General features: G+C 43.5%; 1 protein-coding gene across 1 annotated transcript in view; it reads left to right on the top strand.

The window, feature by feature from the left end:
- The first annotated feature begins 14,991 nt into the window (after nucleotides 1–14,991).
- Nucleotides 14,992–15,214, top strand: part of EGR2 (early growth response 2) — a 9,198-nt gene continuing 8,975 nt past the window's right edge. The window contains 1 exon segment of the mRNA XM_017877566.1: nucleotides 14,992–15,104. Within this exon segment, the coding sequence (XP_017733055.1) occupies nucleotides 15,006–15,104 (99 nt within the window). The 5' untranslated portion in view covers nucleotides 14,992–15,005.

The following is a 15,214-nucleotide window of genomic DNA, read 5'->3' as shown; positions in this document are numbered from 1 at the left end:
TATTTTATTTTTTTTTTGAGACAGAGTCTCGCTCTGTTGCCCAGGCTGGAGTGCAGTGGCACGATCTCGGCTCACTACAAGCTCCACCTCCCAGGTTCATGCCATTCTCCTGCCTCAGCCTCCCCAGTAGCTGGGACTACAGGCGCCCGCCACCACACCCAGCTAATTTTTTGTATTTTTTAGTAGAGACAGGGTTTCACCGTGTTGGCCAGGATGGTCTCGATCTCCTGACCTCGTGATCTGCCCACCTCGGCCTCCCAAAGTGCTGGGATTACAGGCATGAGCCACAGCGCCCGGCCTATTATTATTATTATTGAGATGGAGTCTCACTCTGTCGCCCAGGCTGGAGTGCAGTGGCATGATCTTGACTCAGTGCAACCTCCACCTCCCAGGTTCAAGCAATTCTCCTGCCTCAGCCTCCTGAGTAGCTGGGATTACAGGCACACGCCACCACACCCGGCTAATTTTTCACAATACATTATTTTAACCATGGTCACCCTGCTGTGCAATAGATCTCAAAACCTAGTCCTTATGCCTATCTGAAACTGTGTTCCCTTTGATCAGCTTTGATCTCAGTTGTCTTGATAAAATTTGCAAGTATTACTCTTCATATAATGTTTCTCTATCATTCTCTCCATTTTCTTTTGCTTCTGGAACTCTTATTAAAGAGTTGGAGAAAAATCTCAATCTATCCACATGTCTCTTAAGTGAACTTCCTTTTTGCTTTTTTTGTCTCCTCCTTCATTTCCATCTCCTCTTCATCTTTTCTGTCTGTGCTACATTCTGATAAATTCCTTAGTACCATATTCCCATTTAATAATACTCTCTCGGACTCTCTCTCTCTAATCCAGATTTATTTATTTTCAATTGCTTTATTTCCACTAGCATATTTTTAATTTCCAAGATTCTAATCAGTTATTTTCTATTTTTATGTCATTCACAAATCAGAGTAACAAGTTAACTGGTGGTTGGCTAAGGTCCTAGTCTTGAAGTTTTATCTATCTTTACATATTCCTTTAAGCCATAACCTTAGACAGTGGGTCAGCAGCTGTTTATACACACGCACAAACACACACACGTATATATACACACACACGTATATATACACACATACACACATATATATACACATGTATATGTGAAAACATACATATATGTATATAATACACATATATGTGCATACATACATACGTATATACATACACACATACACATATATGTATGTGTATATAAATACACATATATGCACATGTATGTATATATACACATATATACGCATACATATATATACACATATATATGCAAATATATATACACACACTATATATAATACACATTTATATAAAGTGGTAGTGAAGACCTTGCCTCAGTTTATGGTCTTAATCAGTGAGCCAGTTTCTGTTCTCTGCATTTAATCCTTTTTACCTCCAGGAGCTGAACTTTCACATCCATTTTACTGTATTGACTGGAAACCCTAATGTATTATTCATTCTCATGATTCCTTTTTTATTTATGCCAAATGATACAGGTTTCTGTTTTGTGGTAATAATATAACATTTTCTTTTAAAATGTATTTACTTCTGAAAATAAATAATTTGACGAAAATACAAAGTAAATATTAGTGCAAAATAAAATAAAAATGACTGAAGTTTGAGAGACCTAACACTGAGCCACACTGACATTCCATGATTTGAAATTATTGGTAGAACACTGGCAGGACTACAAGCTGGATCTCCTTATAGTCCAGGTCCTTACACTGGACCCTTCCTGCAGAGTAATCTGGACACGTAGTCCTGTGCAATTAATGAGTCTCTGTCACTGTTTGACAATGTGACATAGGTTTGGGACCTTGTGTGTGCAATGATGCTGAGGCAGGGTGAACATGAAGGCTACTGGTTTGAGAGGCATGAAAATTAGAGACCGTCTTGGAGGCTTGCTTGTGGGACTACTGTGGCTCACACGGACTAGCCACAGATAGCTATGCCATGAGGTGAGGCCATCATGGTGTTGATGCTTGGTATCAAGGATGGGGAGTCCTGGATCCCTTTCCTGGCACAACGTTTGACTCTGAGGTTTGGAGATAAATGACTTGACTACTCCAGAGGTGACTCACTGCACTTTGGAAATTCTCAGCTGCAAGCCTGCACTTTAAGAAAAATTATTATTATCATCTCTGACTAATAACCAGCAAACCCAAAGTGAAAAATAACTCAGTGGGAGATGAAGAGAAAATTCTTTTCAAAAAAAAAAAATTCATATTGAGCTGCAAAGCACAATAAGGCAAAAGGAGAGGAATGCAGATAACAAATCTTTAAATATTAACTGGGTAATTATGCCAATTAACATTTAATTTATCTATGCTCATCACATTTTATCCACAATAGCATTCTAGGTAACAGTTATTGCTATAGACCTCTGAAAATTAATTAAAATCACTGAGACAGAACCAAAAAAAAGTCCATTCTTTTTTAAAAAATTCATTGAAGTTAAATAATCAATTTCCATTCTGAAAATTTACTCCAAATGAGAACTTGGAAAGCCAGAACCAGAGACAAATTTCTTTCTTTCCTAACATCTGCCTATCCTCAGACTTTTGTTGCTATACCTCCCTGAGCTTCTAACTGAGTCAGAGTCTGCATAAAAGGCAGTGGGTGGGGTGGAATGCTAAGTCCCCGTGCCTCCCAAGTTCCTGATTTCTCTGGTCTCTTGCCCTAATGCGAGAGGCTGTCTTGCCCTGAAATGGGCTTCCTCCAGTTGCCCCAAATTCAGCAGCTGCAGCTCAAGTGCGTTCTCAGTTCATATTTCATCCAGGAGTCCTGTGGAGATGTAGGCTGCGGCAACAAACTGAAATGAGCAGGTTGGCTGTTCCTCCATGGCTTGTTTCTGGTGGGGCCTGGGATCCCACAGTGTGTGCAGACCAAAGCTGGCCATTCAATGGTGAGATTAGCTGTAGAAGGTTCAGTGATCAGAGTTTAGGGTGTCTGGGGAAATGCTGTCTTTAGATGCCTGCACATCATAGCAGACAGCCCTATGAACTTTTCAAAGCTGAACTTTTATTTTCTATCCATCTATTAGGTAAAACCACACCAGCACAATTCAGGGCCTGCTTCTTCCCCTGACACAGTCACACAACCACTTCTTGGTGAGATGTCTGGGACATGATTCTCAGAATATTTTGATGGAAAAAGAAAGTTTAGTTGCTGCTAAATGCAGCCTCCTTCATTTCTGATTAGGCTGTACAAATGCATGGTTTTTCCTCTCTTGACTGGCTTCAATAATCTTAGCTCAGAAAACTAAAAATGATAGATACCTACAGAACTTATGTTTATGAGTCTACAACTATAGCAGCCAAACTTTTGATCAATCTTCAGGTAAACCCCCAGAATCCATTAACTCTACCTATCGGTTGCTAAGGACTGTGTTTGTACTATGTTTCATTTATCTTTTACTAAGTATCAATCAAGTCAATTGATTGATCGATCAGTGTATGCTGATAATCTCCCACAGCCATCCCATTGTATTAGGTATAGTGTACAGAGGTCTAATGAGCTATGAAGGACAAGAAAACACCCACGTCTGAAAAATGAGTGGTCTTCACGTGCTTTGCCTTATTTGATTCCAACTACTACACTTGCAGCTGTTGTCCTCTTCTTTGGAACCTGTAACAACATTTTGAACATGTCTGATCATACCTACCATGTCCCTCTGTGCAATCTGCTTATGTGTGCACCTGTCTTACCTCTTTCTGGACTATGGGTTCCAAGAGACATGGACTCAAATTCATCTTTCATTTCCTACAACCTCTGACCCAGGGCCTGGCACTCAGTAGGTATCAAAAATATTTACTCATTTATTTTGCCAGCATTGGCCCAACAAGTCTAATAAATGGCCTTTTTGTGTCTGTCAGTGACAATTTACACCTGATAGGTCAGATACTTTTGGACTATGACAATAAAAAATTGACTTATTTCTTTGCATGACTATTTTCTCTTCACGCTATTTATTGATTTGTGTTGTGTGTGTTTTAAATAGCCAGGCCCCAATTAAGCCAACTTGTTCTTGGTTTTCTAAAAATTACATAAACCATAGTTTCTATTCTATGGTGAAAATTAAAATATATCATTGAAATTAAAGTAAGCCTACAGGAGTGCCATTAGGATATTCAAAGCCAAATGTTGATAATAATGGTATTTATTTTCTGAAATTTAGCAGCATTCATTCAAAAGCAACATGCAGTCCAAACTGCCTTAGATAAAAGAACACAAGTTACTTTAAGGTTCTATTCTCTAGTTAGGTAGAAAAACCATTTCTTTCCCTCTTATTAACTGTCTCCTTCCCATTATGTTCTACGTCACTTTAAGCAGAATATCCATTTGAAAGAATTAATGAAGTCCGAGGGACTTTTCTGAAGATTGAAAAAGGATAAATTATCTTTATTCATAAAACTAAAAAGGGGTTCCAGTAGTTGCAGATTTAGTTAAGTCTTCCTTCTAAGCACAGCTCATGTATATATCAGAATATTCATTTGTTCCACCCATTTGCAAATACCTTGGCATTAGCAAATCAACAGGATTCAATCAAACAGACTTCATGGGGGACAATTCCTATAAGGATCATCCAGCCTCTTCCTAAGCACAACCTCACTCTTTCTTGGCAGGAGGGAGACCTCTTCAATGGGCCTGATATATTTTGCCTTTATCGGGACTTGTGATATTGCCTTATTTACAAAATTATCGTCCAGTTTGGGGTGACAGTTGAGGCTGAGGCCCTTGGGCTCCCCATGGGTCCACAGGGTCAGAAAATAATAGATTGCCAAAGCTATATGGGGCCTTAGCTGCCACGGAGGCTAATACTTTTGTTTTACAGATTAGGCAGCTAAGACTCAGGAAGGGCAAAATGTTGTAATAAGGCAGTGGATCCCAAACCTGGCTGATCTTGGCTCATTCATCCCATCCATTCAATAAATGCTTACTGCACATTCCTCTATGCCAGCATTGTTGTTGGTGGGGGGATACAGTGACAGTCCAGATAGGCATTGCCCTTACCTTCATAGAGCTTATACTCACTAAGAATACACCTAATATAAGAAAATAAAGCACAGTAATGGTCAGGGTGACCAAGGAAGAGAGGGGAGGGTTGGGAAGGGAAGGCTTGTGTTGAGATTTGAATAAGGACTAGGCATAGGATGATCAAAGGGTGGGGGCAGGAGTCATTCTAGACAAGGGGAATAGCTGGTGCACAGGTTGAGAAGGAGCATGGAATGTTTGAGCATGGTGAGCAGTGGGGAGAGAGGAGAGACACGTTAATTGGAGAAGTAGGACAAGGCCAGGTCATCCAGAGCAGTGGTTCCCAACCTTTTTTGGTACCAGGGACTGGTTTTGTGGAAGACGGATTTTCCACAGACATGGCCAGGGGATGGTTTCAGGATGAAACTCTTGCACCCCAGATCATCAGGCATTATTAGATTCTCGTAAGGAGCACACAGCCTAGATCCCTTGCATGCGCAGTTCACAACATGGTTCTTGCTCCTATGAGAATCTAATGCCGCCAGTGATCTGACAGAAAGTGGAGCTCAGGTAGTAATGCTCACTCGCCACCTCCTGCTGTGCAGCCCGCTTCCTAACACTTCCTGGTGTCAGTCGGTAGCCCTGGGAGTTGGGGACCCCTGATGTAGAGACTTGCAGGTCGTGGTAAGGAGTCTGGATTTTTAAAAAATTATAATGAGAACCTAGATTATTTCAAAATTAGCTTCTTATAGGGCATTTTCTTTGTTGTTATTATTGTTTTACAATAGATTATTGGGACTAGGATTCTGATAATGAGTCAGGTCAGAAGATGGCCCAGCACACTTATGGGCCAGTTCCTGTAACTATACACCATCTCCTTTCATTGTATTAAGGACCATCTTGCAACCCTCTGGGCAAGAGCAAGACTGAAAGGGTGGCATGGTGTTACCCATTAAATGAATTATGATGAGGCCAAATTTTAGCCACAAACACAAATGATTTCATCTGAAAATAATATTGTGATCTTTTTTGAGCATACCATGGCATAGGTTACCTAAGTTTGGAAAAAAACAAAGCCATTAAAGCCTTCTGTTGATGATGTGGATGAGTCTATCTCCTCCGCCTGGTCAGGCTGGTCACCCCAGTCGAGACCCAACCACACTTGAGCTACCTCACACAGATGAGAATCTCTTCTGGTTGCACCACAGGCTGATAACCCAGAGGGTGGCAATCAGTGAGTCAGTGCCAACCTCACAGATATGGTACAATTGAGTACTAATTGGGATGGACCTAGGGCTGGTGGGGCCCCAGTCTGCCTCTGATGACCCAGAAGGCCAGGAACTGGCCGATTGATGGTGGTTATGATTTTACTTTATGCTACCAGTCCTTACCTTTAGAGGTCATATGACACAGGGTACAGAACAGGGTCAACACACACCTGGGAAAGAAAACACATGACCTAAATGTTAACTGGCCACCAGCCATCAAAATGTCTCAGGGATTGCACAAGCCTTCACATACCTGGGCCTTCCCAACTGGTAGCTGAGGCTCCCATGAGACAGAACTCTGAAGTTCAGCACCTGGAGACCCGGCTGGCAATGCTGCCTCTGCCTCATTACTAGCTGTGTGACCTTAGGTAAGTCACTCGGCCCCTCTGGGGCTCACTTGGCTTCCCTGGGCAGTGGGAGAGGTGAACATGGCCTTGCCAACATCATAGGGTTATATATGAAGTAATGTGAGTGAAAGGGACTTGGAAAGGGTAGAGTGGCACCTGAAGTGGCTTACTGGGCTTTACAACCACTGGGAAGTGTGGAGGAAATTCATCAGAGAGTTGATGTGGATGGTGAAAGGCTCAAAACATGAAAGTCCTGGGGACAGGCTATAGAAACTGAGATTTTATCCATGTTAAACAGAGAAGTTTGAGGGCTTTATTCCAGCCTTTGACTGGTTCTTACTCAGAACATTGTGACTAACGTCTATCAGGTCTCCTGAGGAAAAAACAAAATAAAATGCATACTAAAATGGGGTGTATTCTATCTCTGAAGAATGTCTTGTGAGCGTATTAAATACCGGAATGAGTTATTAAAACAAGTTTGGTATTCTTTCTCTGATGGCCTTAGGAGAGATTCATACCTGAGTGTGGGTGGTTTAAATGTGATTCTGGCTGAAGATAGAGGAAGACACTACAAACTTAGTTCCCTTTTTTGGTTCCTGGAACTAAATTCATAAGAATTTTCAGGATGTGAGCTCCATGAAAACAGGGAATTTTGTTCACTGATGCATTCCAAGCATCCAGCATAATACCTAGCGTATAGTAGGTGCTTAATAAATATTTGCTGAATGGATAAAAGAACACTATGAGCTAGTCTGGGCATTTGGAAGTGAGACAAGTTACCCTCTGGTTCACCTACCTGCTTATCCACAGCCCCTGGCTCAGCAGGCTATGGGCTGAGCCTCTAAGTTACAGCAGTGGCCTTCAAATCCCAGGAAATTTGGACAAGGTGTCTGTATTAGTCAGGGTTCTCTAGAGGGACAGAACTAATGGAATAGATAAATATATAAAGGGGAGGTTACTAAGTATTATTTCACACGATCACAAGGTCCCACAATAGGCTGTCTGGAGGCTGAGGCGCAAGGAGAGCCAGTCCGAGTTCCAAAGCTGAGTCTGATGTTCAAGGGCAGGAAGTATCCAGCATGGGAGAAAGATGGAGGTTTCTCCCTACATGTAGGAGGCTAGGCCAGTCTCTCTTTTTACATTTTTCTGCCTGCTTATATTTTAGTTGCGCTGGCAGCTGATTAGACTATGCCCACCCAGATTAAGGGTGGGTCTGCCTTTCCCAGCCCACTGGCTCAAATGTTAATCTCCTTTGGCAACACCCTCACAGACATGCCCAGGATCAATACTTTGTGTTCCTCCATCCAATCAAGTTGACACTCAGTAGTAACCATCACAGTGTCTCAGTCCTCTTCATCAGGGATTTGCATGGTGGGGAAGGAGACAAGTCCACTCAGGTTCAACTGTAGCCACCCACCCATCTTTTACCTGATATTTATACATATTGGGCTTCCAGATACTAGTTTCTATTTGTTTGGTAACAGTCCACTCAAGTTGCTATTCTATGAGAACGATCTGTGATTTTAAAAAGCCTGAAATACAGGAAAAGTGAGGGAATAAGACCCTTGTTAAAGCACCTTCCATCTCTAGGATTTCTGAGTAACAGATGAGGGGACCAAAATGGTCACTTTGGACATGTTTTTGGTGCCTCTTGTTTCATGAAATTCAAATAAAGGGAAGAAAGGCTGTAATAAATTGTTCCAGTTTTCCTCTTTTCGATGTGTTCATGGGTTGTTGTCTGAATAATCATATTTTAAAAAGCAATCTGTCTAATTCTAAAAGGCTGGAGGTTGCCAGGTCTCTGGGGAGACTCTCTTTTGAGCATACAAGGCCATTTATTGAAATCGTTCTGTTACTCAGTAGTGAGCACATTGGCACCACAACAGCCCTCAGAGGGAAGCACACAATCTAGTTAATTATGAGGATTTGAGAAGGAGTATGACCACGTATCTGGGCCTGCTGTTAGTATCAGGAGAAGCAGACCCACCAAGGCCTGGTTCCAAAGGCCTCAAGACTCCAAGGGACATTTCCCTACTCCCCTATCTCCACATGAGAAGGAAAACACAGATATGGACCACTCTGCACCACGAGGAGAGGAAAAGAGGCCACCTTGAAGGGTCTTAGGATTGGTCAGCAAGCAAACAAGTCACAAGTTGAGTTCAATGGTTGATGTCTTGTCCTGGAATCATAAACTTGGCCTCCCACCCTACCCCAATCTATATACAGCCCTGTCTCTGAAGGCCCAGCGACCCAAACAATTGCCCTGGGAGACAACAATTATATTTGCAGTATTGTCTTGCTTTTCAGAATGTGGTCTTCCTTGGATGTCTCGCAATGCTCTGGCCAACGGCACTTAGGGCAGGCATACCCAGTCTCATTTTAAAGATGAAGAAACAGAGGCTCAGAGATGTTAAGTCACTTGTCTAGTTACACCGGTTAGAGTAGGTACTGGGAACACCAGTAATGGCGTCAGACTACTTGGGTTCACGTCTTGGCACTTCCACTTAATCAGCTCTGCAACTTGGGCTTTGGTGACTCCGTTTCTTGAGTATAATGATATCTGCTTCATAGTGTTATTGGTAGATTAAAAGAGATAAAGCATCCCACTCATGAAAGTGGTTAGCATCCTGAAATGCTCAATAAATATCAGCCATTATTATGATGGAGAGGCAACCATTAAGGCCAATTCCTAATCTCATGGTATTTCCAGTACACAGCATTGTACCCAGCACCAGCTTCTTGCATTCTCTTTCTGCCCAATCCTTTCCCCTGCTCCCACCACCTTCTTCACTCCAAATAGTGAAGATGTAAAACTCTTTTTCTAAACATTATGGCTCCCTTGGCTGCTACTTAAAATTCTGGCAGGCACAAGGAGATGTGATGTCTCTACCTCTTTGTGGCATGAGGTTAAAAAGTATCACTGGATACAGGGAAATAAAAGCCTGTCTCCCAAGGCTGTCACTAAAGGTTTGAGTGATGTGACTGCAGCAAGCACAGGTGGTGCCTTGTAGCATCAACCACCCACCCCACATAGCACCATCAGCCATTGGCAGAGGCAGAACTGGAACTCTGTGCCTGGAGTCCTTTCCATTCCCCAGGCTACCTGGATTGCCCTGCATCTGGGACCAGTAGCAGGTGGGAGAAGAGTCAGGAAGGAGAGGGGGTGGCTCACTGCTGGCTGCTACCATGTCAGTAGCACTCACTATCCTGAAGACAGAGCGTGGCCCCTCACACCTTAATGATTTAAACCTCTGCAAAAGGGGATATCTGAGGACAAACCCTTCAGAGGATGCTTTCCAAGGTCCTTGCCCTTGTTCTAAATACAACATCTCCCTAAGAAATTGTTAGACATAGCATGAAGGGGGATGGGTAGAATTAATTGGGAACTATCTGACAAGACAGTATAAAAATCTCAGATGCCTCTCATCGCTGGAAAGGCATATATTGGATTCCTATCCAGAACTTTGCTTGATTGGAATATAAACAGAGAACACATTTCTGATGTCCCTGCCTTAAGGGGATTTATAATTAAGTTGAAAAAGTAATGGCATAGAGAATATGGAGAAGATCACACAAGGACGTGCTCCTCCATGGGCTGCACAAGGCTAAGAATGTCCCTTATGGAGCACTGTCTCTCGATTTCGCAGGCCATTTGCTAACCCATTCTTCCTGCATTTTATATTTCGATTCTATATTCCCAAACCTCCTTGGAAGAACAACAGTGCTATTGTTATGTATCGTGGTCTTACTGGAAAAGAAAGATGATATATTAATTAGATTATTATTAATGTGGAACTTGGCTTTCCAAGTTTAGATGACATTTTCCTCAAAGGTATTGCTTGTTTTAAATTACATGCCAGTAACGTCTGCCTTCTGGGTTCCTTTTTCGCCTGCTCAGTAATGATATTATCAATGTTCTTGGAAGCTGAAGCTCAGAATTTTGGAAAAATGTGACAAATACTTCCTATATCAATGTTTGAAGTATAGCCACTGTCTCGCTTTTATCTGCTGTGGTTGGTCTACATTATGTAACGTACTTGAAACGTGGGCTTTGGTGATTGAGAGAACAGAGTTCATATTCTGGTTCTGTGTGAACTTGGGTGAGCTATCTTCCCTGAGCTTTAGTTCCCTCATCAGTAAAATGAGAATAAACAACTCTGTTTCTCAAGGTGGTTGTGAGGAGTGAAGCAATGAACCTAGAACACAGTATAGTGTCTGGTGCAGAGTGGACAGTCAATAATAATAATGATTTAATAGCTAACAATTACTGAATAGTTATTATATACTGACAATATGCTATGGGTTTTACATATATTATTATACTTAATCCTTAAAACAAACCTATAATCATTCTGTCCACTTTATATTTGAGGAAATAGAGGCACACAGAAGTTATGGAAGTTTTTCTTCTTTTTTTTGAGACAGAGTCTCACTCTGTTGCCAGGCTGGAGTGCAGTGGTGTGATCTTGGCTCACTGCAACCTCCGCTTCCTGGGTTCAAGCGATTCTCCCGCCTCAGCCTCCCAAGTAGCTGGGACTACAGGTGGGTGCCACCATGCCCAGCTAATTTTTGTGTTTTTAGTACAGACGGGGTTTCACCATGTTGGCCAAGATGGTCTTGATCTCCTGATCTCATGATCCGCCTGCCTCAGCCTCCCAAAGTGCTGGGATTACAGGCGTGAGCCACCGCACTCTGCCAGAACTTTTAACTACGTAGGTGTTTAAGTACATATAGCCAGGTAGTGGCAGGATTTGGGTTTGAACCCAGGACCACAGGATTTAAATCCAGGACATATGGGCCTCTAGAGCCTATAATCTTAACCGTAATCATGAGAAATAATGACCATCCTTATCAAGACTATCTGATTGAAATATACAATTTGTTTTCTTTTTTGGTTTAACGCTGCGAAGCAACTGCTCTGACAAGTGGATGCACTGACTGGCCTGGTCCTTTTGTCAGTATAAAAGCAAAGCTTCTATAACAAGTATGACATCATTTGGAAGAAGAAAAATTGCTCCCCATAACCTGGTAACGTAAGCAGGCTAGTAATATGTGTATAAAAATCCATAAGCTCCTCAGTTATAGCAAATTTTATTTTTTATACAATTAGAGATAATAAATTAAAGGTATAAGCTGAAAGTTTCGAAAATATAAAAAGGCATGATTTGGGATGAAGATTATGCTTTGAATCTTTGTGATCAGACTGACAGCCTATCAGTTATTAAAGTGGACACCAGGTTTGTATGTACCTTGTCTTTAACAGTCATGATATACCATGCATTGATTTACCTTTTATCTTTTGCCAGCAATGGTAAAGTGATCTGCAGATTTGTCAGGATGTGTTTCTACTAGAAAAGCTGCACTTATAAACTCTATTCATTTAAAATGGGACAAAATTCACACAGTCTGTCATTTCCTTATTAAGAAATAGATAACTAAGAAATGTTTTTCATTGCGACTGTCACCAAGACACAATGCTGATATCAATAAGCATTTTTGTGTATGTTCTCCTTGCTGAAACCTTGTCAGCATGTTCTCATTTGCTTGCAGAAGCTGAGTGGTAAAAAATTTCAAATGTAAAAATTCTAATGTCACTGTCATTAGCCAGAAAAAGAAAAGGCAGAGCAAAGAAAGAATCTCGGAGAATAAAATCTCTCTGGAGACACTCCAAGGAGGATGCCTGTACCAGCTACCTTCAGCCCCAGTGCTCTAGATATGGAGATGGCCTTAGAAGTTTCCACTAAGGACTTTCCCCATTCCTCAAATGAACTTTGCTTCCTCCCACCTTGGCACCTTTCAACCTCTGTTCTTTCTCCCTGGAATCCTGTCTCCACTGACCTTCCCCCAATCCTTGCACATCCTTCAGATCTCTGCTTAGAGAAGTCTTCTTCAACTTCCAAGACTCACTTGGGTCCTTTGTCGTTTTATTTCATCAGGATCAAACACTGTCATTGTTTGTAGTCATGTATTTGTGTGATACACAATGCTAAGTCCATGGGGTGGGAACCAGGCCCAGTTTTAGGCACTAATATATCCCTGGGGTTTGGTGTAGTGATGGACACCTAGTAGAGGCACACGAAATATCTAAAGGGAACCTGAGCACCCACTGCTTGGGCCAGTGCTACTGCTTGTGCTGCTGCTTCTACAAAATTAGATCATAGAGCTCTTATCTCCTCCTGTCCAGATTATTTGTGCCAGTGACACATGACTGAAGTTGCACACTGGACTGGTACAAAGCAATGCTTTCCTCAAGCTTCACAATGGTTTGGATTGGCGTAGCCTGGGCTTGGTTTATAGCCTCTGGGATTACCAGATTAGTAGTGAGAACCATTTATCAGTTGTTGAATGGTTGTAGAGAACCATTTATCAGTTTTTTTCAGCATACAGGGGCACCTTTAAGAAAGCTTGGCTGGATGGCAGAGTTGGAAATTGATCTGATTTTCACCGAAGTGCACATGTCCTATGCCATTCAAGTCTGAGGTCCCCACCCTCATGAGTGTCCCCAGTTAAGGCAAATTCTGACCTTCTTATGTCTTCCATTCCAGTAACAGTATTAGTATAGAAGGGAACAAAAATGACATCACAATAGGTAGAGCCTATAATGATGTGCAAAAATGTTAATAAACCAAAACACAAATATTAACAAATTATTTGTGACATCCCACTTGACTGATGGTGATCCTGTCACCACATTGTAAATGAGAATTTCAAATCTGGGTAAAAAAAAAACCCTGAAAATCACTCAGGGGACCCTGGGGTCCAGTTAGGACCCTCAGGTTGCCACCCCTGCTTGTCACCCCAAACACTCTCCTGCAACCCAGGAGTAAGCCTACTAAAGGGCTTCACTGCATCCTTGCTATTTTACTTTCCGGCTCTGGAATCTGGACAAAGCAAATTGGAATCTGGCATGAGTTTGCTACTCTTTTAATAGCCCTGATACATCTTGGAGTGCCCCATTTACTTGGGCATGTTTACAGCTCTATTTTAAAGAAAGTGAAAACAAAAAAGTTCAAATGCTTAATAGTAGGGACCATGGTACATGTTTGTATTGAACTCTCACATTCTCCATCCCCACACCCCTCCACCTCCAGCACAGTATCTTGCTCAGTAAACCCTGTGAAGTTTTTATTTGTCCGCACTTCTTTCTTCTCTCACCTCTTCTTGTCTCCAGGAAGGATACTGTGGGGCTGGCTCCTCTTATGACAGCGCCTATTAGTATGCTGGCTTTGTGCCAGCCTGGCTATTCCATTCACAATCTAAGTCTGGAGAGCCCAGAAACTCAAATTCTCCCTTTACAGGGGGTAGCGGGCGTGTCAATGACAGTCCCTTCCTCCTTGCCTGTAGAAAACCCTGACCTCAGCTTTGCTCTCCTCAGACACGCCAAAGAAAGGAGATGAAATTGGCGGAGGTGGCTTGATTCTTCCCTAGCGGGCTGAGTCAGGCTCCCAATCCTCAAAGAACTGTTCACTTTTCAGACCTGGGTTTTCCTGAGGGCACTATGTAGCGACAACTGTGTGCTGTACTTGGATTCAGAAGACCCGGCTGCAAGTTTGGACACGACCACTTACCAGCTACATGACTTTAGGCAAGCCACTTTAGCTTTCTGAGGTTATCCACAGGGTGGCTGGCTTGAAAGAGTGCGCCTTGATTCTGTTCCATGACCTGCACTACCCAAATTTAAGGGTTGGTACTTCAAGAGACACTCAAAAAAACAAAGGTTACGAGAGTTATCTACTGACTCGTTTCAGAGAAGATTCAATAAAGGTTTCCCAGGACTGGCCCCAGGCATTCCCCGGCCTCCCCGCAGCTGCTGCCCGTCCCCGCCCCCACTCCATTCCCTGCGCACCACGGGCTGGTGCAGCGTAGCTCTTAGGGGGCGGTGTGAGTCCTTGGAAAGCTCCGAAGAATTTCAGAGGGTCAGTCACTCTCATTTACTCTAATGTGCTTTTAAGACTCCTTGATGGGGCTCCTTCCTCCACCCGCCTTCCATTGGCCTACTCCTCCCGGAAGGGTGGCAGCCGAAGACCTCGCGGTTTTCCCTCGCTCAGGCACCCCTGCCCCTCCCCCCGGCCCGGGTCCTGCCCTCCACGCCCTGCTGGCCGGGCACTCGGGCGTCCAGGAGCTCCCCCTCGGGGCGGCGCGCAGCGACCGCCGGCGGGTTTGCCGGCTGCGCCAGTCGCGGGGCGGCCCGGGCAACTTGCCCGCCTGCCAGTCCGCCCACGTGCGCAGAGAGGAGCGAAGCGCGAGCAGTCGCCGCGCCCGCGCTTGCCGCCGGTGGGTGCCTCACCTCAGGGACCGGCGGGGGCCGTAACCCGAGCCCCATCGCAGGGATCCGCATTTGCATAATTCGGCTTTCCCCCCTTCTTTCGGACTCAGGGCCGGAGATGAGAGTCGGGCTCCCCTCCGAGGCGTCGTCTTCCCCATGGTCAGCGCGGGGGCCGCGGGACCCGCCGGAGCGCAGGCGGAGCGGGCTGGCACACGTGGTAAGAACGCAGCTATCTTTTCTTGCTCTTCTCTTCTCTTCTCTTCTCTTCTCTTCTCTTCTCTTCTCTTCTCTTCTCCTTCTCTCCTCTCCTCTCCTCTCCTCGCCTCT

This window comes from Rhinopithecus bieti, unplaced genomic scaffold, assembly GCF_001698545.2.
Source record: "Rhinopithecus bieti isolate Rb0 unplaced genomic scaffold, ASM169854v2 scaffold_10351, whole genome shotgun sequence".
NCBI lineage: Eukaryota > Metazoa > Chordata > Mammalia > Primates > Cercopithecidae > Rhinopithecus > Rhinopithecus bieti.
This window is presented reverse-complemented; position numbering and strand designations above follow the sequence as displayed.